Source organism: Triticum urartu, chromosome 4A (genome assembly GCF_056163025.1).
Source record: "Triticum urartu cultivar PI428250 chromosome 4A, HENAU_Tu73, whole genome shotgun sequence".
Taxonomy (NCBI): Eukaryota; Viridiplantae; Streptophyta; class Magnoliopsida; order Poales; family Poaceae; genus Triticum; species Triticum urartu.
The window spans coordinates 128,488,192-128,510,239 of record NC_141876.1 but is presented as its reverse complement, the minus strand read 5'-3'; the positions used below and the strand labels follow the sequence as shown (position 1 = coordinate 128,510,239).

Sequence of the window (22,048 nt, the reverse complement as noted above, 5' to 3'; positions counted from 1 at the left end):
AGGCCTAGCTAAAATGGCGAAAGCTAGATGGCTTTTTTTTTTCAAATACATCCACACTAGCGTGGACATACATACATTGATACATATACACTGATTTGGATTAATAATCTGCAATTGTATATGCATATGTTTGGCTGGCGGAGGCATTATTGCCATGCTAGCGATTTTTTTTGGAAAAGGAGGCGTGCCCCCGGCCTCTGCATCTGAACGATGCATGCAACCATATTATTAAAAGTCTCAAAAAACAAATAGTATCCAAAGTATTATGGCTCGCAAAAGGAGCAGGATGACAAAGCCATAAAAGACCGCAAGATTACAACTGATGATGATAACAGGACTAGAGACCTAAACTCCTATCCTGTTAAGCGACCGCCATCCAAATCGGTTGAATATAACCTGTGCTACCATCTCCCATTGGTTGCACCCAGTAACCAGCGGCTCCCTGGATTCCGTAGGAGTGAGTAAGGACCATGTACGGATCCATGCAGTAGCTCTGAAGACAACCTGCAAGAAGTTTAAAAATTGTTGCCTGTTAAAGATCATATCGTTCCTGCAGTTCCATATAGCCCACAAAAAAGCACATATTCCAACTCGAATATGACTCGCAGTATTGCGATCCACCCCATCTAACCACGTCCCAAACAACGATTCAATGTTAATTGGAGGGGCAATGTTGAAAGCTATATGAATAGTATGCCATAAAAGTTTAGCCAAAGGACAATCGATGAAAAGGTGTTGTATTGTTTCATTATTATCACAAAAACAACATCGTGAGCTGCCTACCCAATGTCGTTTTAACAGATTATCTTTGGTGAGAATCACTTGTTTATGTATCAACCACATGAAAATTTTGATACACAAGGGGACCTTAACTTTCCAGATATGAATGGATCTCAGGAGGAGGCCAGAGTTAATTAGGTCCAAATAAAATGATTTGACCGTGAATGAGCCATTCTTGGTCAGTTTCCAATGTAATGAATCCGATTGGTCGGTTAATTGTACATCCATCATTCTCCGTACCAGATGTATCCATGAATTCCATCTCTCCCCAACCAAAGATCGCCTAAACTGAATATTTAGAGGTACCGATTGTAATATCGTGCCAACGTAATCTTCCTTACGTTGGACAATATTATATAGACTTGGATATTGAACGGCTAAGGGCGTCTCCCTAGCCATGTATCCTCCCAAAATCGTGTTGACATCCCATTGCCAATAGTGAATTTGGTTCTATGAAAGAATAAGTCTTTAGTTCTCATTAGGCCCTTCCAGAAAGGAGAATCGGATGACCTCGCGTTAACTTGTGCTAGAGTTTTGGACTGTAGATATTTGTTTCGTAAAATTTGTGCCCACATCCCGTCGTTCACTACCGAAAGCCTGAAAAGACATTTGCTCAAAAGACATTTATTCTTGATCTCTAGGTTCTCAATGCCGAGACCCCCTGATCCTTAGGTCGACATAATATATCCCAGCGAGCTAAGCGGTATTTCTTCTTGGCCTCATCAGACTGCCAGAAGAATCGAGATCGGAAGAAGTCTAGTCTCCTTCGTACCCCTTTAGGTACCTCAAAAAAGGAGAGCAGAAACATCGGCATACTTGTCAAGACAGAGTTAATGAGTACTAGTCGACCACCGTAGGACATTAACTTGCCTTTCCAACAACTTAGGTTCTTTTCAATTTTATCCTCAATGCACTTCCACTCCTTAATGGATAATTTCCGATGATGAATAGGTATGCCCAAATAGCTAAAAGGCATTGACCCTAGTTCACAACCAAACAAATTTTTGTAAGTATCTTGCTCATCTTTGGCCCTACCAAAGCAAAATAACTCACTTTTGTTAAAGTTTATTTTTAGTCCCGATAATTGCTCGAAGAGACATAAAACCAATTTCATATTCCGAGCTTTTGCAACATCATGCTCCATGAATATAATAGTGTCGTCTGCGTATTGTAGAATCGATACTCCACCATCCACCAGATGGGGAACTAAACCATCTACTAGGCCAATATCCTTAGCCCTGCGAATAAGCATGGTCAACATATCTGCCACTATATTAAACAAGAGCGGAGACATCGAACCCCCTTGCCTCAACCCTTTGTGCGTCTGAAAATAGTGGCTATATCATCATTAACCTTAATACCGACACTACCTTTTTGGACAAGAGAATCCACTTGGCTCCTCCAAGCTTCAGAAAAACCTTTCTTGCGCATAGCTTGCTGAAGAAATGTCCATTTCACTTTATCATAAGCCTTTTCGAAATCCACTTTAAAGATAACCCCATCTAGTTTCTTTGAATGGAGTTCGTGGATCGTTTCATGTAGAACCACTACCCCCTCTAGGATGTGTCTACCAGGCATGAAGGCCATCTGACTCTCTTGAACCACAGAATGGGCGATCTGCGTCAGCCGATTTGTCCCCACCTTCATGAATATCTTCAAACTCATGTTTAAGAGACATATCGGCCTAAACTGCTCGATACGAATCACCCCTTCTTTCTTTGGTAATAGAGTAATCGTACCAAAGTTTATATGGAACAGTTCTAGATGCCCATTAAACAAATCGTGGAACATAGGCATCGGGTCATCTTTAATGATATGCCAACATTTCTTATAAAACTCCGCAGGAAACCCGTCTGGTCCCGGTGCTTTATTCGGTTTCATTTGTGTTATGGCATCCAGAACTTCCTTTTCAGTGAAAGGCGCAGTTAGGAACTCATTCTGTTCTGTCATGAGCTGAGGAATATCTCCAGTATCAGACTCATTCATGGACACCGTGCTCTCAGCCGGTGGCCCGAATAATTGTTTATAGTAATTGGAGATATATAGTTTAAGGTTTTCATGACCTACAATGGTTCATTCATCCTGCTCGAGCTGAATTATTTTCTTCTTTCTGTGTTTGCCATTTGCAATCATATGAAAGAATTGTGTATTGCCATCTCCATGAACAACCTTGAGAGTCTTAGCCCGTAATTCCCATTTGAGTTCCTCTTCTCTCATAAGGACTCGCAGGCTTTGTTCCGCTTCAGATTTCATGGCCTGTTCATTTACGTCTAGCAGTGTCCCCTCTGCTTTAATGTCCAGGGAATCAATTAATTGAAGGAGCCTTTCTTTCTCCTTTTTGTAAATGCCACTCTTGTTCCTTGCCCAACCCCTAAGAAATTGTCTTAGATGACGGGTCTTGTTCTGCCATCTCTCCATGCTTGTTTGTCCAGCAATAGGCTTTGACCTTTCACGTGCAATGATGGCCAAAAAGTTTTCTTTTTCAAACCAGCTTAGTTCGAAAGGAAACAAATTCTTATTACCGGTATGGGTTGCCTCTCCCGAGTCCACGAATAACGGTGTGTGGTCTGAGACTGCCTTCTGCATCGCATGAACCGACACCAATGGGTATTTCTGTTCCCATTCAATACTAGCCAGAACCCGATCCAACTTCTCATAAGTCGGAATAGGTAGCGAATTAGCCCAAGTGTATTGTCTTCCAGTAAGCTCAATCTCCCTCAAATTGAGGCTTTCGATGATCATATTAAACATAAGGGACCATCGCCCATCGAAGTTATCGTTGTTCTTCTCATCTCGCCTCCGTATAATATTAAAATCTCCACCAACTAAGATGGGAAGATTTTCATCTCCACATATCCTGACTAAGCTAGCTAGGAAATTGGGTTTGAGTTCGGGTTGGGCTGCTCCATACACTGCGACAAGCGACCAACGGAAGCCATCTAACTTTGATCTCACCCAAAACTTAACCGCAAAATCTCCCCTGACCACATTTAGCACCTCAAGTGTTTCACATCTAACCCCTAGTAAGATCCCACCGGATCTTCCTCTAGGGGGTAGACAGTGCCAGTCGAAATCAATTCCACCAGACAGAGTTCCGAGGAATTGTGAGGTAAAATTATCTCTACCAGTTTCGAGTAGTGCAATAAAATCGAGCTTGTGTTCTACCGATGTATCTGCAAGGAACCTTCTTTTAGCCAAGTCAGCTAGACCTCTGCTATTCCAAAAGATTCCTCTCATAGGTCGTCGTGAAATTTCTTTTTAAGTTTAATCCTAGTACTCCTCTGAACAGCCGAAGTTGGATATATCTTCCTTCTCCAGGACCGTTTGGGTTTACCCTCTATATTTGACGTACCTACGTCCACAGGGTGACTGGGGATATAATCTGCCGCCGGCATAAATTCTACACTGTCCTCAGTGTACGAACCTAGTAGGTCCCCATCGATCTCCAAGGGTGGCATTAGATTATCACATAAATTTTGTATAGCCGAAATTCCTAATTGATTCACTTCATCATTATTCATTGACTTAACGGCCGCCAAATTTCGAATAACATCAGAGGCCCGCTCTGCTTCTAAGTCTAAAAGGTCATTAATCGATTTCGCAACTTCCTTTGCGTTCGATCCCAAAGAAACTCCTATGTTGTTGGCTTTATCTAAAATATCATGCTCTGAAAAATGTAAAATGGAAGAACTCTTATTTACCGACATACCTGTAGTTGCCTCGACATCTCGAAGTTTGGCCGCCCTCATGGCACGCCCCAACTGCAGGTCGTCCGCGTCTGGTTGATCTTGTATCCGATCACTGACATGCCTGCCAGCCGTCACCGGATCTTTGATCCCACCAAAAGCGATAATCTCGTCCATAGTCCTCTCCCGAGCAGGAACTCCCGTAGTGGCACGCACACCCATCGAGGTTGGTGTAGAGATGTGCGCGGGAGGAGCAGCACCGTTCAGCACCGGCGAAGGAAGAGGTTGCGGAGCCTCCTGCTCAGCTGCCCTCTTGTGGCCGTCGACGCAAACTGGAGACATCGTGGTTGGGGTGAAGGCCTCCTGCCCACGTCCCTGACCCATCCCAGTACCCTGCTCATATTTCTTTGGTGAGATCGGGGCCTCTCCCAACCCGGTTCCTTGCCCATGGTATTTCGGTGAGGCGCTTTGTGCATTGACCAAAAGGGTGCCCCGGCCTTCTAGATCCGGAACTCGCCCGCTAGAGCAGCTGGGAACCGATGCAGCTGGCAGCACCTCTCCCGACTTCGCCAATGGGGTGGCATCACGATGAGGAGATGGTGTGGGAGATATGATATCCTCCGGCCGACCCCTCCCATCGGATTCAATCGTTTGCAATGTCACCACGGCAGCCTCCAACAATGACGGCAATTGTGACTCCATCGGATCATCCGCCTCTACCCTCATGCTCCACAAGCGACTAGGAGCCGAATGAGCATTAAAAGAGCCAAAACGCAAAGTGTTCGTCGGTGTTCCAGCTATCGATGGCCCCTTAGCCGCCTTATCGGATTTATGAGGCTGCGGAGTGTGTTTCTTGGCCGAGCCCCTAGATGTGTCCTCAGATTCCTTGTTCTAGTTATCCGGTGCTCGATCTCCATCAGATGTATCCATGTCCTGATGCTCGTCAGTCCCATCATCTACTGGTGTGTCCTCAATATCAAGTTCTAGACTATATGTAATTCCCTCATGAGTCCATGGAACCGTGTCGGGTAACAAGTCAATACTGATGACACTGACCATCAACCTCGCCACACCATTAGCACGCGTAAAGGGCATATCAACCTTCTCCGTCTTACCAATCTGAGACCCCAAACTCCAAGTGACGAGAAAATGATTTAACGGCTTAGATGGCGCACCCAAGAAACAGACCCAAGCCTTTTCCAAAGGTACTCCCTGTGGTTCGTTTTGTTTCCACTCGTCAAACTCGAGAATAATGTTAGTGCTAGGAACCCTACACATGCCAAACTTAAGAATACGAAGTTGATCCTCCTTAGATGGAAATTCTACCTTGTATATCTGGTTCTCCAGCCTACCAAGGTTCCATTGGAAATTTCCCGGTGCCAAATCACGTAGGAGCTGAATAATCTGGCCTCTTTCATCACCCCATTAGTCACCTTAACTACTCCTAGATAAGAGCCCTCAATAGCCTGAAACGACGATGTTACTTCCGGAGACTCGAAAAACATTAGCTCTTTGCAACAAACTCCATATATGGTGACTACCGGTTTGGGTCCAGACAACAAAGGACATTCACCGATTGCATGTTTAGCCTTTTGACAGTAATCGCATAACTCCGTAGTGCAATCCGCCACGAAGTGTGCTAGCTCACCACATCTGTAACACGTCAATTTCTTCTTCTTGATTGCCCATTTGGATATCTTTTCACCCTCGGCCTTGTCAGTACCCTTGTCAAAACCACCATATTTTGCATTGACATGCCCCGATCTGGCATCTGGCACCTTCACCGCCGCGAAGGCCCGAACCGCGTCCTTGGCGGCTGCTGGTAACACCGCGGGCGTAGCAACCGCTGCCTCTGCAGTGGTGTCGCGAGCAGGATCGGCCTGCGGTGGAGTATGGGGTCGTGGCGGTGGCGGGCGTCGTCCCCCACCTCTCCCTCCACGAAAACGATTGAGGGAGTCCTGGATTAGGGGGTATTCGGATAGCCGAACTATACCTTCAGCCGGACTCCTGGACTATGAAGATACAAGATTGAAGACTCCGTCCCGTGTCCGGAAGGGACTTTCCTTGGCGTGGGAGGCAAGTTTGGCGATACGGATGTTCAGATCTCCTACCATTGTAACCGACTCTATGTAACCCTAACCCTCTCCGGTGTCTATATAAACCGGGGGGTTTTAGTCCGCAGGACAACATACACATCAACAATCATACCATAGGCTAGCTTCTAGGGTTTAGCCTCTCTAATCTCTAGGTAGATCTACTCTTGTACTATCCATATCATCAATATTAATCAAGCAGGACGTAGGGTTTTACCTCCATCGAGAGGGCCCGAACCTGGGTAAAACTTCGTGTCCCTTGCCTCCTGTTACCATCCGACCTAGACGCACAGTTCGGGACCCCCTACCCGAGATCCGCCGGTTTTGACACCAACATTGGTGCTTTCATTGAGAGTTCCTCTGTGCCGTCGCCGTCAGGCCCGATGGCTCCTACGATCATCAATGGCGATGCAGTCCAGGGTGAGACCTTCCTCCCCGGACAGATCTTCATCTTTGGCGGCTTCGCGGGCCAATTCACTTGGCCATTTAGAGCAGATCGAAAGCTACGCCCCTGGCCGTCAGGTCAGATTCGGAAATTTAAACTACACGGCTGACATCCGCGGGGACTTGATCTTCGGCGGATTCGAACCACCGCCAAGCGCGCCGCACTGTCACGGTGAGCATGATCTAGCTCTGCCGCCGAACAGTGCCCTGGTGGCCGCACCCGCATCGGCTCCGACCCTTAGTTCGGAGCCAACCGCGCCGATCGAGGATGGGCGGTTGGATGCCTCCTCGGGGGCTATGATCCCAACGGCGGTTGAGACGAACACCAGCCCCGTACTCTATGAGACTCATGACTCCACGGAGCCGGATTCTTCTCCGGACTCCGAACCCTCCATGCCCCTGCCGATCGGATCCGATTGGGCGCCGATCATGGAGTTCACGGCCGCGGACGTCTTTCAGCACTTGCCTTTCGGCGATATCCTGAAGTCACTGAAGTCTCTCTCTTTATCAGGAGAGCCCTAGCCGGACTACGGTCAGCAAGGTTGGGGTACGGACGATGAAGAAATTCAAAACCCACCCACCACCCACTTTGTAGCCACTGTCGACGACTTAACCGACATGCTCGACTTCGACTCCGAAGACATTGATGGTATGGACGCTGATGAAGGAGATGATGAAGAACCAGCGCCTACTAGGCCCTGGAAAGCCACCTCGTCATATGACATATACATGGTGGACACCCCAAAAGAGGGAGAGGGCGATGGAACAGCGGAGGATGACCCCTCCAAGAAACATCCCAAGCGCCGGCGTCAGCGGCGCAGCTCAGAATCCCGCCAACACAAAAACGGTGATTCCAGCATGGGAGATAATAATACTCCGGAAAGTGCCGAAGAAAACCCCCTCCAGCAAGGTTTAGCACAGGAGGATGGAGAAACCAGCCCTCATCAAAGAGCGGCAGACAGAGAGGTCGAGGACGATAATTATATGCCTCCCTCCGAACACGAGGCAAGCCTCGATGACGACGAATTCGTCGTGCCAGAGGATCCCGTTGAGCGAAAGCGTTTCCAACGCAGGCTTATGGCCACGGCAAGAAGCCTCAAGAAAAAACAGTAACAGATCCGAGCTGATCAAGATTTGCTGGTTGACAGATGGACCGAAGTCCTTGCGGCCGAAGAGCATAAACTCGAACGCCCCTCCAAGAGTTACCCAAAGCGCAGGTTGCTACCCCAATTAGAGGAGGAAGCACTTGATGCGGCCGAACGGCCACCTCGTGGCCGCGACAGAGAGGCCTCCAGGCCCTCCACTCAAGCCGCACCCCGTACCAAGGCACGGGAATATGTGCCGGACTTACGAGACATGTTGGAAGACAAGGCAAGGCAAACACGATCGATCTACGGATCGCGTGGGCACCCCACGGCTCGAGACGGTAACCGTTACGCCGGCCACAAATTCGGCAGGGCCGAGCACAGTAGACAAAACTCATTGGAGCTACGTCATGATATCGCCCTGTACAGAGGTGCCGCACACCCACTGTGCTTTACAGACGAAATAATGGATCATCAAATCCCCGAGGGTTTCAAACCCGTAAACATAGAATCATATTTTGGCACAACAGACCCTACGGTATGGATCGAGGATTATCTCCTTCATATCCACATGGCCTGCGGCGATGATTTTCACGCCATCAAATACCTCCCACTCAAGCTTAAAGGACCAGCTCGGCATTGGCTCAACAGCTTGCCAACATGATCAATCAGTTGTTGGGAGGACCTGGAAGCCGCATTCCTCGACAATTTCCAGGGCACTTATGTGCAACCCCCAGACGCCGATGACCTAAGTCACGTAATTCAGCAGCCAGAGGAATCGGCCAGGCAATTTTGGACACGGTTCCTAACAAAGAAAAATCAAATAGTCGACTGTCCGGACGCTGAGGCCCTAGCAGCCTTCAAGCATAATATCCGTGACGAGTGGCTGGCCCGGCACCTTGGACAGGAAAAGCCGAAATCTATGGTAGCACTCACGACACTCATGACCCGCTTTTGCGCAGGAGAAGACAGCTGGCTTGCTCGTAGCAACAATATGACCAAGAACCCTGGTAGTTCGGACACCAGGGACATTGGTGGCAGGTCGCGTCGCAACAAGCAGAAGCGCCGCATTAATGACGACAATCCTGAGGATACGGCAGTTAATGCCGGATTCAGAGGCTCTAAATCCGGTCAGCGGAAAAAGCCATTCAAAAGGAATCCTAGGGGCCCGTCCAGCTTGGACCAAATACTCGACCGCTTGTGCCAAATACATGGCACCCCCGAAAAGCCAGCCAATCACACCAACAGGGATTGTTGGGTGTTCAAGCAGGTAGGCAAGTTAAGCGCCGACAATGAAGACAAGGGGCTGCATAGCGATGACGACGAGGAGCCCCGGCCGCCGAACAACAATGGACAGAAGGGTTTTCCCCCACAAGTGCGGACGGTGAACATGATATACGCCACCCACGTCCCAAAAAGGGAGCGGAAGCGCGCGTTAAGGGACGTATACGCGGTAGAGCCAGTCGCCCCAAAGTTCAACCCATGGTCCTCCTGCCCGATCACCTTTGATCGAAGAGACCATCCCACTAGCATCCGTCATGGCGGATTTGCCGCATTGGTTCTAGACCCAATTATTGACGGATTTCATCTCACTAGAGCCCTCATGGATGGCAGCAGCAGCCTGAACCTGCTTTACCAGGATACAGTGCGAAAAATGGGCATCGATCCCTCAAGGATTAAGCCCACCAAAACGACCTTTAAAGGCGTAATACCAGGTGTAGAGGCCAACTGTACAGGCTCAGTCACACTTGAAGTGGTCTTCAGATCCCCGGATAATTTCTGAAGCGAGGAATTGGTCTTCGACATAGTCCCATTCCGCAGTGGCTATCATGCACTGCTCGGACGAACCGCATTCGCCAAATTCAATGCGGTACCGCACTACGCACACCTTAAGCTCAAGATGCCAGGCCCTCGTGGAGTAATTACGGTCAATGGAAACACCGAACGCTCCCTCCAAACGGAGGAGCACACGGCGGCCCTTGCAGCGGAAGTACAAAGCAGCCTCTCCAGGAAGTTCTCCAGTCCGGCCATTAAACGTTCGAACACCGTCAAGCGCGCCCATAGTAACCTACAACAAGACCGCCTGGCACGTTCCGAGCAGGCGTAGCAATACGGCCCCAACCCCAACCCTAGCAAAAAGGCGACGCCAGTACTTCACGTACATAATTACGCTCTAGAAATACCATGGGCATAGGGGAGGGGCACCATCACGGCACACCCAAAACACGGCTTAAACCGCACCAGGGGCTGCCGATTTTTTACTTTTCTCTTACTTCCAGGACTCTACTCTTCGGAAGGCCTGTTCGGCAGTTCAATTGCCGCACAAACGATGCAAGAACCAGGGAAGCAGGCAAGCCATGCCGCATTACGGAAATCCCAGGTGGTCTCTATCACGAGCAGTATACCTGTTTCGCATACTATTCCGCAGCTTGCCCCTGGAGCAGACATGTTAAATAGTCCAACTTTTTGTTTATCGCATTACTTGTATCGTTTTGCTTTGATCGCAGCTATTTTTAATAAACAATGCATAGCTTTTGTCTATTTTTGCACTATCTTTTTATAAATAAATGTTCATTAACGACATGTTGCACCCGTACAACTTGGTACGGCCAAAATACGCCAGGGGCTTTTAGCACCCCTCAATATGGTGTGAGAAGTCCGAACACTTTCACAAGTGCGGCACCCCGAACTTATAGCATTATATGCATCGGCTCCGAATCATGTCTTGGGTCAATAGTTGGGTTTGCCCGGCTCCTATGTTTTGGTGCCTTACGTTCCGCTATATCGGCTAAGGTAGCACTAGGAGAACCACTGCGATTATGCCCCAGTTGAGCTGGGCCGAGCACCTCAGTGGAGAAAGCTAAAACTGACTGTCATGATGAAGCGAGAGCTGGTCGCTGTTCGATAGGTTTTTTTCGAGTCCCTAAAGACTTATGCCGCTTAGGGCGACGAGTCGGCTCTGTCTGGCCATGGCATGGATAGTGCCCCGAACTCGGTCTTCCGAATACTAGGGGCTTCACAAAAATTTAAAATTATAGAATTCTATGGCTAAGTGAGAGTGTTCACGCATTATAGTCCGATTGCCTCGTTCGTCGGGCTGAGCGCCTCCCTCGAAGGACCCAAACATGGGAAAAAGAGCGCCCAGATTTATCCCCGAACACCCTAGCACTAGTGGCAAGGGGGCAGAAGTCGACGACTCGCCATCTCTCAGTATTGATAAACAGCCGCACAGAAGGTAATATTTTAAATTCAAGCAGCATTGCTCAGCGCATATGAACAAGTTTTCAGTGCATAGGACAAAAACGAGCGAGTTTTACTCAAAAATTACATCCCTAGTACATTCATCCGCCACAAGGCGGGCACCCTTTAGAACATCCTTATAATAATTTTCGGGCTTGCGATGCTCTTTCCCCGCTGGTGGCCCGTCCTTCACAAGCTTCTCCGCATCCAGCCTGCCCCAGTGCACCTTAGCGCGGGCAAAGGCCCTACGGGCACCTTCAATACAGACGGAGCGCTTGATGACTTCGAGCCTTGGACAGGCCTCCACCAGCCGCCGCACCAGCCCGAAATAGCTCCCAGGCAGAGCCTCTCCAAGCCACAGCCGAACTAGGAGGCCCTTCATGGCCTGTTCGGCCGCCTTGTGGAGCTCGACCAGTTGCTTCAGCTGGTCGCTCAGGGGCATGGGGTGTCCGGCCTCAGCATACTGAGACCAGAACACCTTCTCCGTCGAGCTGCCCTCCTCGGCTCGATAGAATGCGGCGGCATCGGATACACTCCGAGGAAGATCTGCAAATGCCCCTGGAGAGCTCCGGATTCGGGTAAGTATCAAGTAACCCACGTTTATGTGTTTACTTTGCATAAAGAATGCCTTACCCGCCGCTATTTTCTTCACCTCATCCAACTCCTGGAGGGTCTTCTGGGATTCGGCCTTGGCAGACTTGGCACTTTCAATAGCCGCCGCGAGCTCGGACGCTCGCGTCTTCGAGTCAAGCTCCAAACTCTCATGTTTCTTGATGAGAACCTGGAGCTCTTGCCGCACCTTGCCAACCTCGGCCTCATACCTCTCCTGCTCGATGCGCTCCGCGGCCGCACTCTTCTCGGCCTCGAGCAGCTCTTGCTTAAGGGTCGCCACCTCAGATGTGGCCCCTACAGTAGCCATGTTAATCCTGTCATTTCTTGCAATTGCACCTTTTTTATATACATATTCAACCAAGGTATTTCTTACCTTCCTTCTCCTCGAGCTGCTTCTTGGCACACCTGAGCTCTTGCTCGGACTTCTCGAGGCTCTGCTTCAGCGTGTCCACTTCCGCAGTGAGTACGGCGGACGCCAGCAGAGAAGCCTGCACACGCATATTGACTCCTTTTGTTAGACTCCTGTGAATTTTTTGATCCTCTATTCGGCTTTTCTTCCCGAACGGCCAACAGAGCATCAAGGGCTACTGTCTATGCGGTAATATTATTTACACATTATTTACTTACCTCAAAGCCTGTCAAAAGGCTAGTACAAGCTTCAGTCAGTCCGCTCTTGGCGGACTGAACCTTCTGGACCACCGCACTCATAATAGCGCGGTGCTCCTCGTCGATGGAGGCGCCTTGGAGTGCCTCCAACATATTGTCCGGCGCCTCTGGGTGGACGGGGGTCGCCGGCACGGTGGACTTGCTCCTCTTGGAAGGAGGTCTCCCGCCGGACTCCGGAACCCTTGAAGGTTCCGGAGCAGTGTCCGGCCTAGATCCGGACTTGGAGCCCTGGGGGGTTTCATCCCCTTTACTCCTGGAGTCCGGGAGGTCGCCTTGCGGCGCCTCCGGGACCACCTCCTCCCTTCTTGGAACCTGTTGGGACAACACCTCGGTGTCGTCCATAGGGCGGGGGGAGGAAGCCGTCGGAAGCGAGTTCACATCCGATGAGTCTAGTGAGCCGCTCGACGACGCATCGAGCCGGTCTTTGGGTGGGCTGCATAAGCATATTCGACATAAGGGAAAGTTGTGCAATAAACGAATAGTATGAATTACTCCGATATCTGGATACTTACGATTTTGCCAGGGGCTTGGCCCTGGGCTGCCACTCCTCTCCTCCGTCGTCGGCGTCGTTGGAGTAGTCCGGAGGAAGGGTTTTCCCCTTCTTGGACCCTCCGGCCTCCTCAGAGAGGGCGGCCTTCCTTTTCTTCTCTCCTCCCGCTGGAGGGGGAGAGGTCTCTTCTTCTTCCTCCTCGTCTTCACGAGAGGAAGGCGCTTCGGGACCGTCGGATGATGAATCCGACACCTCCTGGCGCCGGGCACTCTTTTGAGTCCCCGTGGCCCTTTTCGTGGCCTTCTTCTCCGGCACCACATAGGGCGCCGGAAACAGCAGCTTCGCCAAGCGAGCGTCCGCTGGGCCTTCGGGCAAAGGAGCCGGACAGTTGATCTGTCCGGACATCACCTCCCAATCCTGTCAAAGATAAGGGAGCTTAGATCCCGCATAGAGTCAAGCTATGAAAAACTGATACCCTGTAAAAGGACAAAAATAGCTTACCGCATGAGCGTGATGCTGAGTACTGAATCCGCGATCCTTGGTAGCGGATGCGGGAGCCTCGGCGCCTTTGAAAAGCATCCTCCAGGCATCTTCGTACGTCGTGTCGAAGAGCCTGTTTAGAGTTCAATGCTGCGCCGGGTCGAACTCCCACAAGTTGAAGGCCCGTCGTTGACACGGAAGGATCAGGCGGATGAGCATAACCTGGACTACGTTGACACGCTTGAGCTTCTTGTCCACCAGGGTTTGGATGCATGTTTGGAGTCCAGTCAGCTCTCCTTTTTTACCCCAAGACAGGCCTGTCTCCTTCCAGGAGGTGAGCCGCGTAGGGGGCCGGATCGAAACTCAGGGGGTGCGACCCATTCGGTGTCGCACGGCTCGGTGACGTAAAACCACCATGATTGCCACCCCTTCAGGGTCTCCACAAAGGAGCCCTCAAGCCACAGGACGTTGGCCATCTTGCCAACCACGGCACCGCCGCACTCCGCCTGGCTGCCGCGCACCACCTTTGGCTTGACATTGAAAGTCTTAAGCCATAGGCCGAAATGGGGGTGGATGCGGAGGAACGCCTCGCACACGACGATAAACGCCGAGATGTTGAGGACGAAGTTCGGGGCCAGATCATGGAAATCCGGGCCGTAGTAGAACATGAGCCCCCGGACAAATGGATGCAGAGGGAAGCCCAGTCCGTGGAGGAAATGGGGGAGGAATACCACCCTCTCATGGGGCCTAGGAGTGGGGATGAGCTGCCCCTTTTCGGGAAGCCGGTGCGCGATGTCGCTAGCCAGATATCCGGCCTTCCTCAGCTTTTTGATGTGTCCCTCCGTGACGGAGGAGACCATCCACTTGCCTCCCACTTCGGACATGACTGGAGAAGGTTGAGGTGGTAGTGCGGACTTGGGCGCTGGAGCTCGAGTGCGCAAGAATGGATAGGCAAAGGAGGAAGAAGGCGTGGGTGAAAAGGTGGATCCTTATCCCCTTATATGGGTGGACGCAACTACATGTCCCCACCAGCCTGGTAAAACTCGTTTATCTCCAAGCGCCGTAATCAAAGGCGCGGTTGGGTTACCCACACCCGTATTAATGAGAATCCCGGAATAAGGGGACACGATCTCTTCTTTGACAAGACGTGCCAAGGAAACCGCCTCGCATGACGCGCTGAGGTGGGATAATGAAACGACTCGGATAAAAGTTTGGCCGTGGTGTGTCGCACTACGGAATACGTCAGCAGATTAGATTTGTGTAAATATTATTCTCTCTATGGCAATATGTGGAAAACTTATTTTGCAGAGCCGGACACTATCTTTGTGTTTAAAATCTTCTATAAAGTACTTGGAGGAGGAACCCGCCTTGCAATGCCGAAGAGAATCTGCGCGCCGGACTCGTCGTCATTAAAGCCTGGTTCAGGGGCTACTGAGGGAGTCCTGGATTAGGGGGTGTTCGGATAGCCGAACTATACCTTCAGCCGGACTCCTGGACTATGAAGATACAAGATTGAAGACTCTGTCCCGTGTCCGGAAGGGACTTTCCTTGGCGTGGGAGGCAAGCTTGGCGATACGGATGTTCATATCTCCTACCATTGTAGCCGACTCTATGTAACCCTAACCCTCTCCGGTGTCTATATAAACCGGGGGGTTTTAGTACGTAGGACAACATACACATCAATAATCATACCATAGGCTAGCTTCTAGGGTTTAGCCTCTCTGATCTCGTGGTAGATCTAGTCTTGTACTATCCATATCATCAATATTAATCAAGCATGACGTAGGGTTTTACCTCCATCGAGAGGGCCCGAACCTGGGTAAAACTTCGTGTCCCTTGCCTCCTGTTACCATCCGGCCTAGACGCATAGTTCGGGACCCCCTACCCGAGATCCGCCGGTTTTGACACCGACAACGATGCCCTCCCTGGTTGCGAAAGGGTCCAACTACTCCTTCAACAAAGTTTCCCGGCGGTCCTTGGAATCCACGCCCTGGTCCGTTGCCATTATTCCATCCAGAACCTCGGCCACCACCAGATGATGAACCACGGTGCAGGCCCTCACCGTAGGCATCATAACCATCATCGCCCCACTGGCCATAACGATTATAATGATGTCCATCTCCGGCAAATTCTCGACCACCACCGTAATCCCGACCGGCACCACCGTATCCTCCGTTGTCGTAGCCATCATCTCGACCCCGACCGGTGCCATGGCCAACAGCAGGTGGCCTATGTGGAGGTTGCTCCTGATGACGTGTAGCAGTGCGTGAAGACTCCTGGGTGTCAGAAGCCCTCGCCGGTGGTCGCGCAGGTTGCAACGCCCCCATTTTTGCCGGCGGCGGACCTCCTCGCCCCGCCATGGAGTTAGAGCCGGCCGCGCAGCAGATCCTTGCCGCCCGACGAATTCCAAGCGATGGGAACCTAGGTCTTCGACAAACCCTAGTAATAGGCGTAGAACGATCGAACGGCTGCTCGTTTCCCGATGCCCCATGCAGCGATGCTAGGTCGGGGTTGATCGCAGGTGTGATTGTGGGCCTATACGTGTACGTATGCATGGCTTGGGAATTTGCCTGGGCCTCATACCCAGCGCAAATAGAGCCCACGACCAACGCATTCGCGCACCCCAGCTCCTGGCCCAACAGATCGTTCAAGCGTGTCCGTCTGACCGCTTGAATTTCATTGGCCGCCCTAGCTGTCGACGGCTGCTGAATCGGCGGCGGCCTCGCCGGCTGTCCCTTCTTGTCGTTCTTCTTCCTCGTAACTAGTGTCCATGAATCCGGTATGAAATCGGAAAGGGTAACGTGTGCGCGGTTTACCTTCGGGATCGGACCACGCCACGGTTTCATGTGTAAATCCAGCTTCCTTTGAACCCCTCTCTTCTGGTAAGGGATGGTGACCGGTGAACATTCCGGCGGCGTCGTCGTCATCATAATCCCCGGGTTGCTCTGACCCATGCCGGCCCCATCATCAACCTCCATCCCCCCCTGATCAGGCCCTTGTTCCTCCTCATCTTCGCTATCTGCAAGAACCCAGAATCGTCCTCCAAAACGATGATCCGATCTTTCGGCTTTGGGCGTATCCGTCAAATCGATCAGGTCCGCATCCTCCGTCTGATCCTCCTGCATACGACAATCGACACGCACATCATATATATCAAAATGTAAACGAGATCCTACCGTAATCCGGACGTCGGCCGCCAGGTAATAGTCGGCAAGGACATCGTTGTCCAAGTTGATAATCCCCGTGCACCTAGACGATGGATTATGTTGAAGACGACCCTCGATCCAGCCATCAGACGAGCGCTCGTCGGCGAAATGAATCCTCCAGCGCTCCGTCTGCGCAATGTGAGGGATCGCGAGACCACCGTCCGCCGGATCTGCTAGAGCGCCCTCCGCCCCCTGCGTCGACGGCACAAACGGGGGGCAGTGCGATGGGGGATCAGCATGTATCTCCAGTATGGGGAGTGCGGAGATCTGATGCTCCGGCGGCCGGGGGCCGTCGCCGCAACGTGCGCCTCCCATGCCGCCTTCCATCCCAAACCCTCAATCTTAGTATGAGTACAAAGATAAACATGGTCCTCAGAATTTTTTTAAATGAGTATCAAGATATTTTTTGATGAGTGGTTTCACCACACATCAAACTTGATCCTCAATAAATGGGAGAATAAATAGAAACCTAAATTCGCCTCCTTGAGGATTCGAACCCAGGTGTTGGGTTTTTACATCCACTCCCCCAACCAATTGAGCTAGGCTTTGGGGGAACGTTTTTGTTTGATGCGGATTTGAGGTATAGGGTTGAAGGACATCGGTCCGGGTCAATTTTTGAACAAATACCATGTTTGTTTGCGGGTCTTTGTTAGAGATGTCCTAACTGCTGAGAGTGATGCAGTGAGGTACACAGTCAAATTAGTTGAGGGCCAATAATTGGAACAAGTCACAGTACATACACTGGTAAGCAGCGAGGTCGTAGTAACATGATGCTACTGATCAACTAATTAATTACATACTTAAACATGGCTATGACGACAGGCAGCTCCAATTTCCAGTTCATTAATCTACACACGCTCTCGAGCTCTTCTCGTGCGTTGAAAAGAAGAATTTTGAGACGTGTCGCAACTCGCAACAGCTCAGCATTTTGACAGCGTGGAAAGGAGAATGATGGTCGAGTTGACGAGGAAACAATGGATGGAGGAAGTTGACTCGTGGCTACGGGAAGGATTAACGCATGCACGGAGTTGAAAGCGCCAAAGCGATGTGAACGCACGCCCTTGGTCGCTCTCCTCCTTGATGCTTTGCTCCGGCGGTCGTTATCATTTGCAGGCTTCCTGGTCTAAAGATGCCTGCGTGCGTGCGTGCTGACTATTCTCGACGTTGATAGAAAAATATGCACAGATATTCTTTAGAAATTATCAGGGCTTGCATACTCCCTTTGGTATATAAAAGGATTGATGTTATAAAATATGTCATGAGTCAAATTAACAAAATCCATGATTTTCAAATCTACACGTATGATTTTTCAAATCTACAGTCAAAATATCTATAATCATAAGCATAGATATTCTTGAGGAATACTATTTAAAATGTGAGTATATGGCTCTCTACATATAGATACTAGTGCTCAAAGTAAGGTTTTAAAGATCTTGACAATACGTACAAATCACACTTTTAGTTCCATATATTGAAGTGAGTAAGCTAGATCGGTTCCCAAAGAATCGGATGACTTGCACCGCGATCGACTTTGTTTTATGATCTGCTGCTCGTGGTTAAACTTTTTTGCGAGTATTGCATAGTATTTCACAAGTGTACATCTTAATAAAGATTAAAGACCAGCTATATTAGGGTAATTATGTTAGAATTAAGCCGTATAGCTTCTCACTTGATATGGCTTGGACCTTTTATGGTGGATCTCGGCGCACAATCTTCTTTTTTCTATATTTTTAGAGAGAGAGCGAATTAATATATGATCTATTTGAAGCTGCTACAGGCATGTGAATGATGCATAATTACTTTCGCATCGGAGGAATAGCCGCCCATCTACCTTATGGATGGAGCGATAAATGTTTAGATGTGTTTCTTGTGGGAGGGCCGGCTCTGAGCCATGGATAGATGTACGACGACCTCATCTGAGACAAGGACCCAATGTGTTTACATACATAAATGCAATACTTAAATATATCTAGTACTCCCACTACTAGATTTTTTTCAACATGTGTGCTTCCACATTACCTTAATTACCTGTAGCCATCCGATGTGTGATATATGCACTCATAAGTCACACTTCTTGCATAATCTATCCATGCAAACCACGCCACTTCATTAAGTCATGCATGTCTTTTTTGGGGGGAATAAAGTCATGAATGTTAGTCACAATTTAATTTTTTTGCGTTAATTTTTGCGTGGTCAGGAGTGATATATGTGTTGGACCCTTGGAGCAAAAATATATGGTTTATGCTTCATATTTTTGTTAAAAGATTTTGTCACATTATGTTGAATCCAAAAGGTTTCTCTTTAATACATCATTTGGTCACATACTTTTTATGTTTTATTGTTTTTGAAATGTAAACTAGGAACACTCTTACATTTGTATTTTATTAGTTTTAGTTGTTTTAACAACCTATTGATGCATGTGTTTTAACACGGTTCTCGTGGCAATGCGCGTGGCATCATCTAGTTCATTTTACAGAGCGAAACACCAAACACAAAGCTTTTGCCAAATGGGTTAAGTTAGGAGATGAAAATACAAAAAATATGCAAAGGCCACCATTCAATACAGAAGAAATCATATTTCAACATTACATGATGAATCAGGTCAGGATATTAATGGCCATCAAGCCAAAAGTTCCTATATTGTGGAGATCATTTAAAGAAAGACTCGGTACTTCAATGACTAAAAATGATTTGTTTGATCCTATCTCTCTTCTGCGAAGATGTGAGAACCTATGAGCTCTTGAAGTTCATTTCACAAAAGAAGAAATTGATGAAGTGATTAGGCTTCTACCTTTAGATAAAGCACCTCTCCCCGATGACTTTAACGGGGCCTTCATCAAAGCTTTCTAGGATATACTTTCAAAAGGCATCTATATGCTTATTCAGTATTTTTATAATGGTTCGGTGAATTTGCACAACATCATTTCCTCTTTCATTACTCTCATCCCCAAAATAGATGCTCAAATGCATCCAAGTGACTCTAGACCAATCTCATGGGTTAACTGCACTATTAAGATCATAACCAAGCTCTTAGCCAACATATTGCAAAATTTATTCTTCATCTCATTCACATCAATCAATATGGTTTTTATCCAACCAAGACTAGTTGGCATGGGCACTTGAATGTTTACATCAGTGTCATCACTCGAACCACAAGATAATTATTCTTTTGAGAAATCATTTGACCTAATTGAACATAACACCATCTTCGCTTAGTTTGGAGGCCACGAGTTTTGGTCAGAAATGGATTGGGTGGGTGTGAATGATTTTGGGCCAAGGACCTCATCAGTGCTTCTTAACGGTATTCAAGGGAAGTATTTTCACTATAAAAGGGTGAGACAAGGAGATCATCTCTTTCCCCTTATCTTTGTTTTGGCAATAGATTTCTCTCAATCAATCTGAAAGAAGCCATGAACAACCACCTCGTTCAAGCACCGCTGCATGTTGCATCATGTCCTAATTTACTAGTCATCCAATAAGCTTATGACACTATCCTAGTATTTCCTTCCAAAGATGATTAATTAATGCAAATTTGAGAATTTGCTGCTCACTTTGTTGGTAAAACTGTTCCGAAAGTCAACTACAACAAATGTGTCATGGTTCGCATCAATGTTTCTGGCAAAAGGATGCCATTCATGGGATTCCTTGGCTACCAGCAGGGTTCTTTTCCTTTCAGTTACTTCTGTCTTCCTCTTAGCATGAACAGACTAAAATTGAAGACTTCACTCCCATCATGTTGAGAACTACAAGAAGGATTGCTTGTTACTCTACTTTCCTGTCATATGATGGAAGAATACAACTCATTAAGTTTGTGTTCTCTACACCTACAACATACTACATTCGTTGTTTATCTCTCCCAATGGTTGTGGTGGGTCAAATCAATAAGCATATCAGGCATTGCTTATGGAGGAAATTTGGTTCGAGGGAAAATTGGACTGCTTTAGTTGCCTGCAAAAAGGTTTGAAAACCCAAGACACGTGTTGATCTAGGAATTTTGGATATCTCCACCCATAATAAGGCCTTATTGATTATTATTTTTCACATGTTTACTGATTTGGGAAACATATTATAAAACTTCCCCACCTTCTTGGCAGGAATGATGGATCCTTTTGGTGGAAATATCTTAAGGAAATATGCCCTAGAGGCAATAATAAAGTTATTATTTATTTCCTTATATATCATGATAAAATTTTATTATTCATGCTAGAATTGTATTAAACCGGAAACATGATACATGTGTGAATACATAGACAAACAGAATGTCACTAGTATGCCTCTACTAGACTAGCTTGTTAATCAAAGATGGTTATGTTTCCTAACCATGGACATAGAGTTGTCATTTGATTAACAGGATCACATCATTAGTTGAATGATCTGATTGACATGACCCATTCCATTAGCTTAGCACCCGATCATTTAGTATGTTTCTATTTCTTTCTTCATGACTTATACATGTTCCTATGACTATGAGATTATGCAACTCCCGTTTGCCAGAGGAACACTTTGTGTGCTACCAAACGTCACAACGTAACTGGGTGATTATAAAGGAGCTCTACAGGTGTCTCCAAAGGTACATGTTGGGTTGGCGTATTTCGAGATTAGATTTGTCACTCCGATTGTCGGAGAGGTATCTCTGGGCCCTCTCGGTAATGCACATCACTTAAGCCTTGCAAGCATTGCAACTAATGAGTTAGTTGCGGGATGATGTATTACAGAACGAGTAAAGAGACTTGCCGGTAACGAGATTGAACTAGGTATGGGATACCGACGATCGAATCTCGGGCAAGTAACATACCGATGACAAAGGGAACAACGTATGTTGTTATGCGGTCTGACCGATAAAAGATCTTCGTAGAATATGTAGGAGCCAATATGAGCATCTAGGTTCCGCTATTGATTATTGACCGGAGACGTGTCTCGGTAATGTCTACATTGTTCTCGAACCCGTAGGGTCCGCACGCTTAAGGTTACGATGATAGTTATATTATGAGTTTATGCATTTTGATGTACCGAAGGTTGTTCGGAGTCCCGGATGTGATCATGGACATGACGAGGAGTCTCGAAATGGTCGAGACATAAAGATTGATATATTGGAAGCCTATGTTTGGATATCGGAAGTGTTCCGGGTGAAATCGGGATTTTGCCGGAGTACCGGGAGGTTACCAGAACCCCCCGGGAGGTATATGGGCCTTAGTGGGCCTTAGTGGAAGAAGAGAAGAGGCAGCCAGGGCTGGGCCACGCGCCCATCCACCCCTAGTCCGAATAG

At 48.3% G+C, this 22,048-nt stretch overlaps 1 protein-coding gene across 1 annotated transcript; it reads right to left on the bottom strand.

The window, feature by feature from the left end:
• Positions 1 to 345: 345 nt before the first annotated feature.
• On the bottom strand, positions 346 to 17,097 carry LOC147975092 (uncharacterized). The gene is made up of 2 exons (XM_087520271.1): positions 16,753 to 17,097; positions 346 to 504 (listed from the first exon to the last, which is right to left on the bottom strand). The coding sequence occupies exons 1-2, from the start codon at positions 17,095 to 17,097 to the stop codon at positions 346 to 348; spliced, it is 504 nt and encodes a 167-aa protein (XP_087376397.1).
• Positions 17,098 to 22,048: the final 4,951 nt, after the last annotated feature.

Coding starts and splice junctions, on each gene's coding strand:
- LOC147975092 (XM_087520271.1), bottom strand. CDS start 17,097: ATGGGAGGCGCACGTTGCGGCGACGGCCCCCGGCCGCCGGAGCATCAG. Junction 505..16,752: donor CGGCCGACGTCCGGATTACG/GTAGGATCTCGT, acceptor AACTTCTTGCAG/GTTGTCTTCAGAGCTACTGC.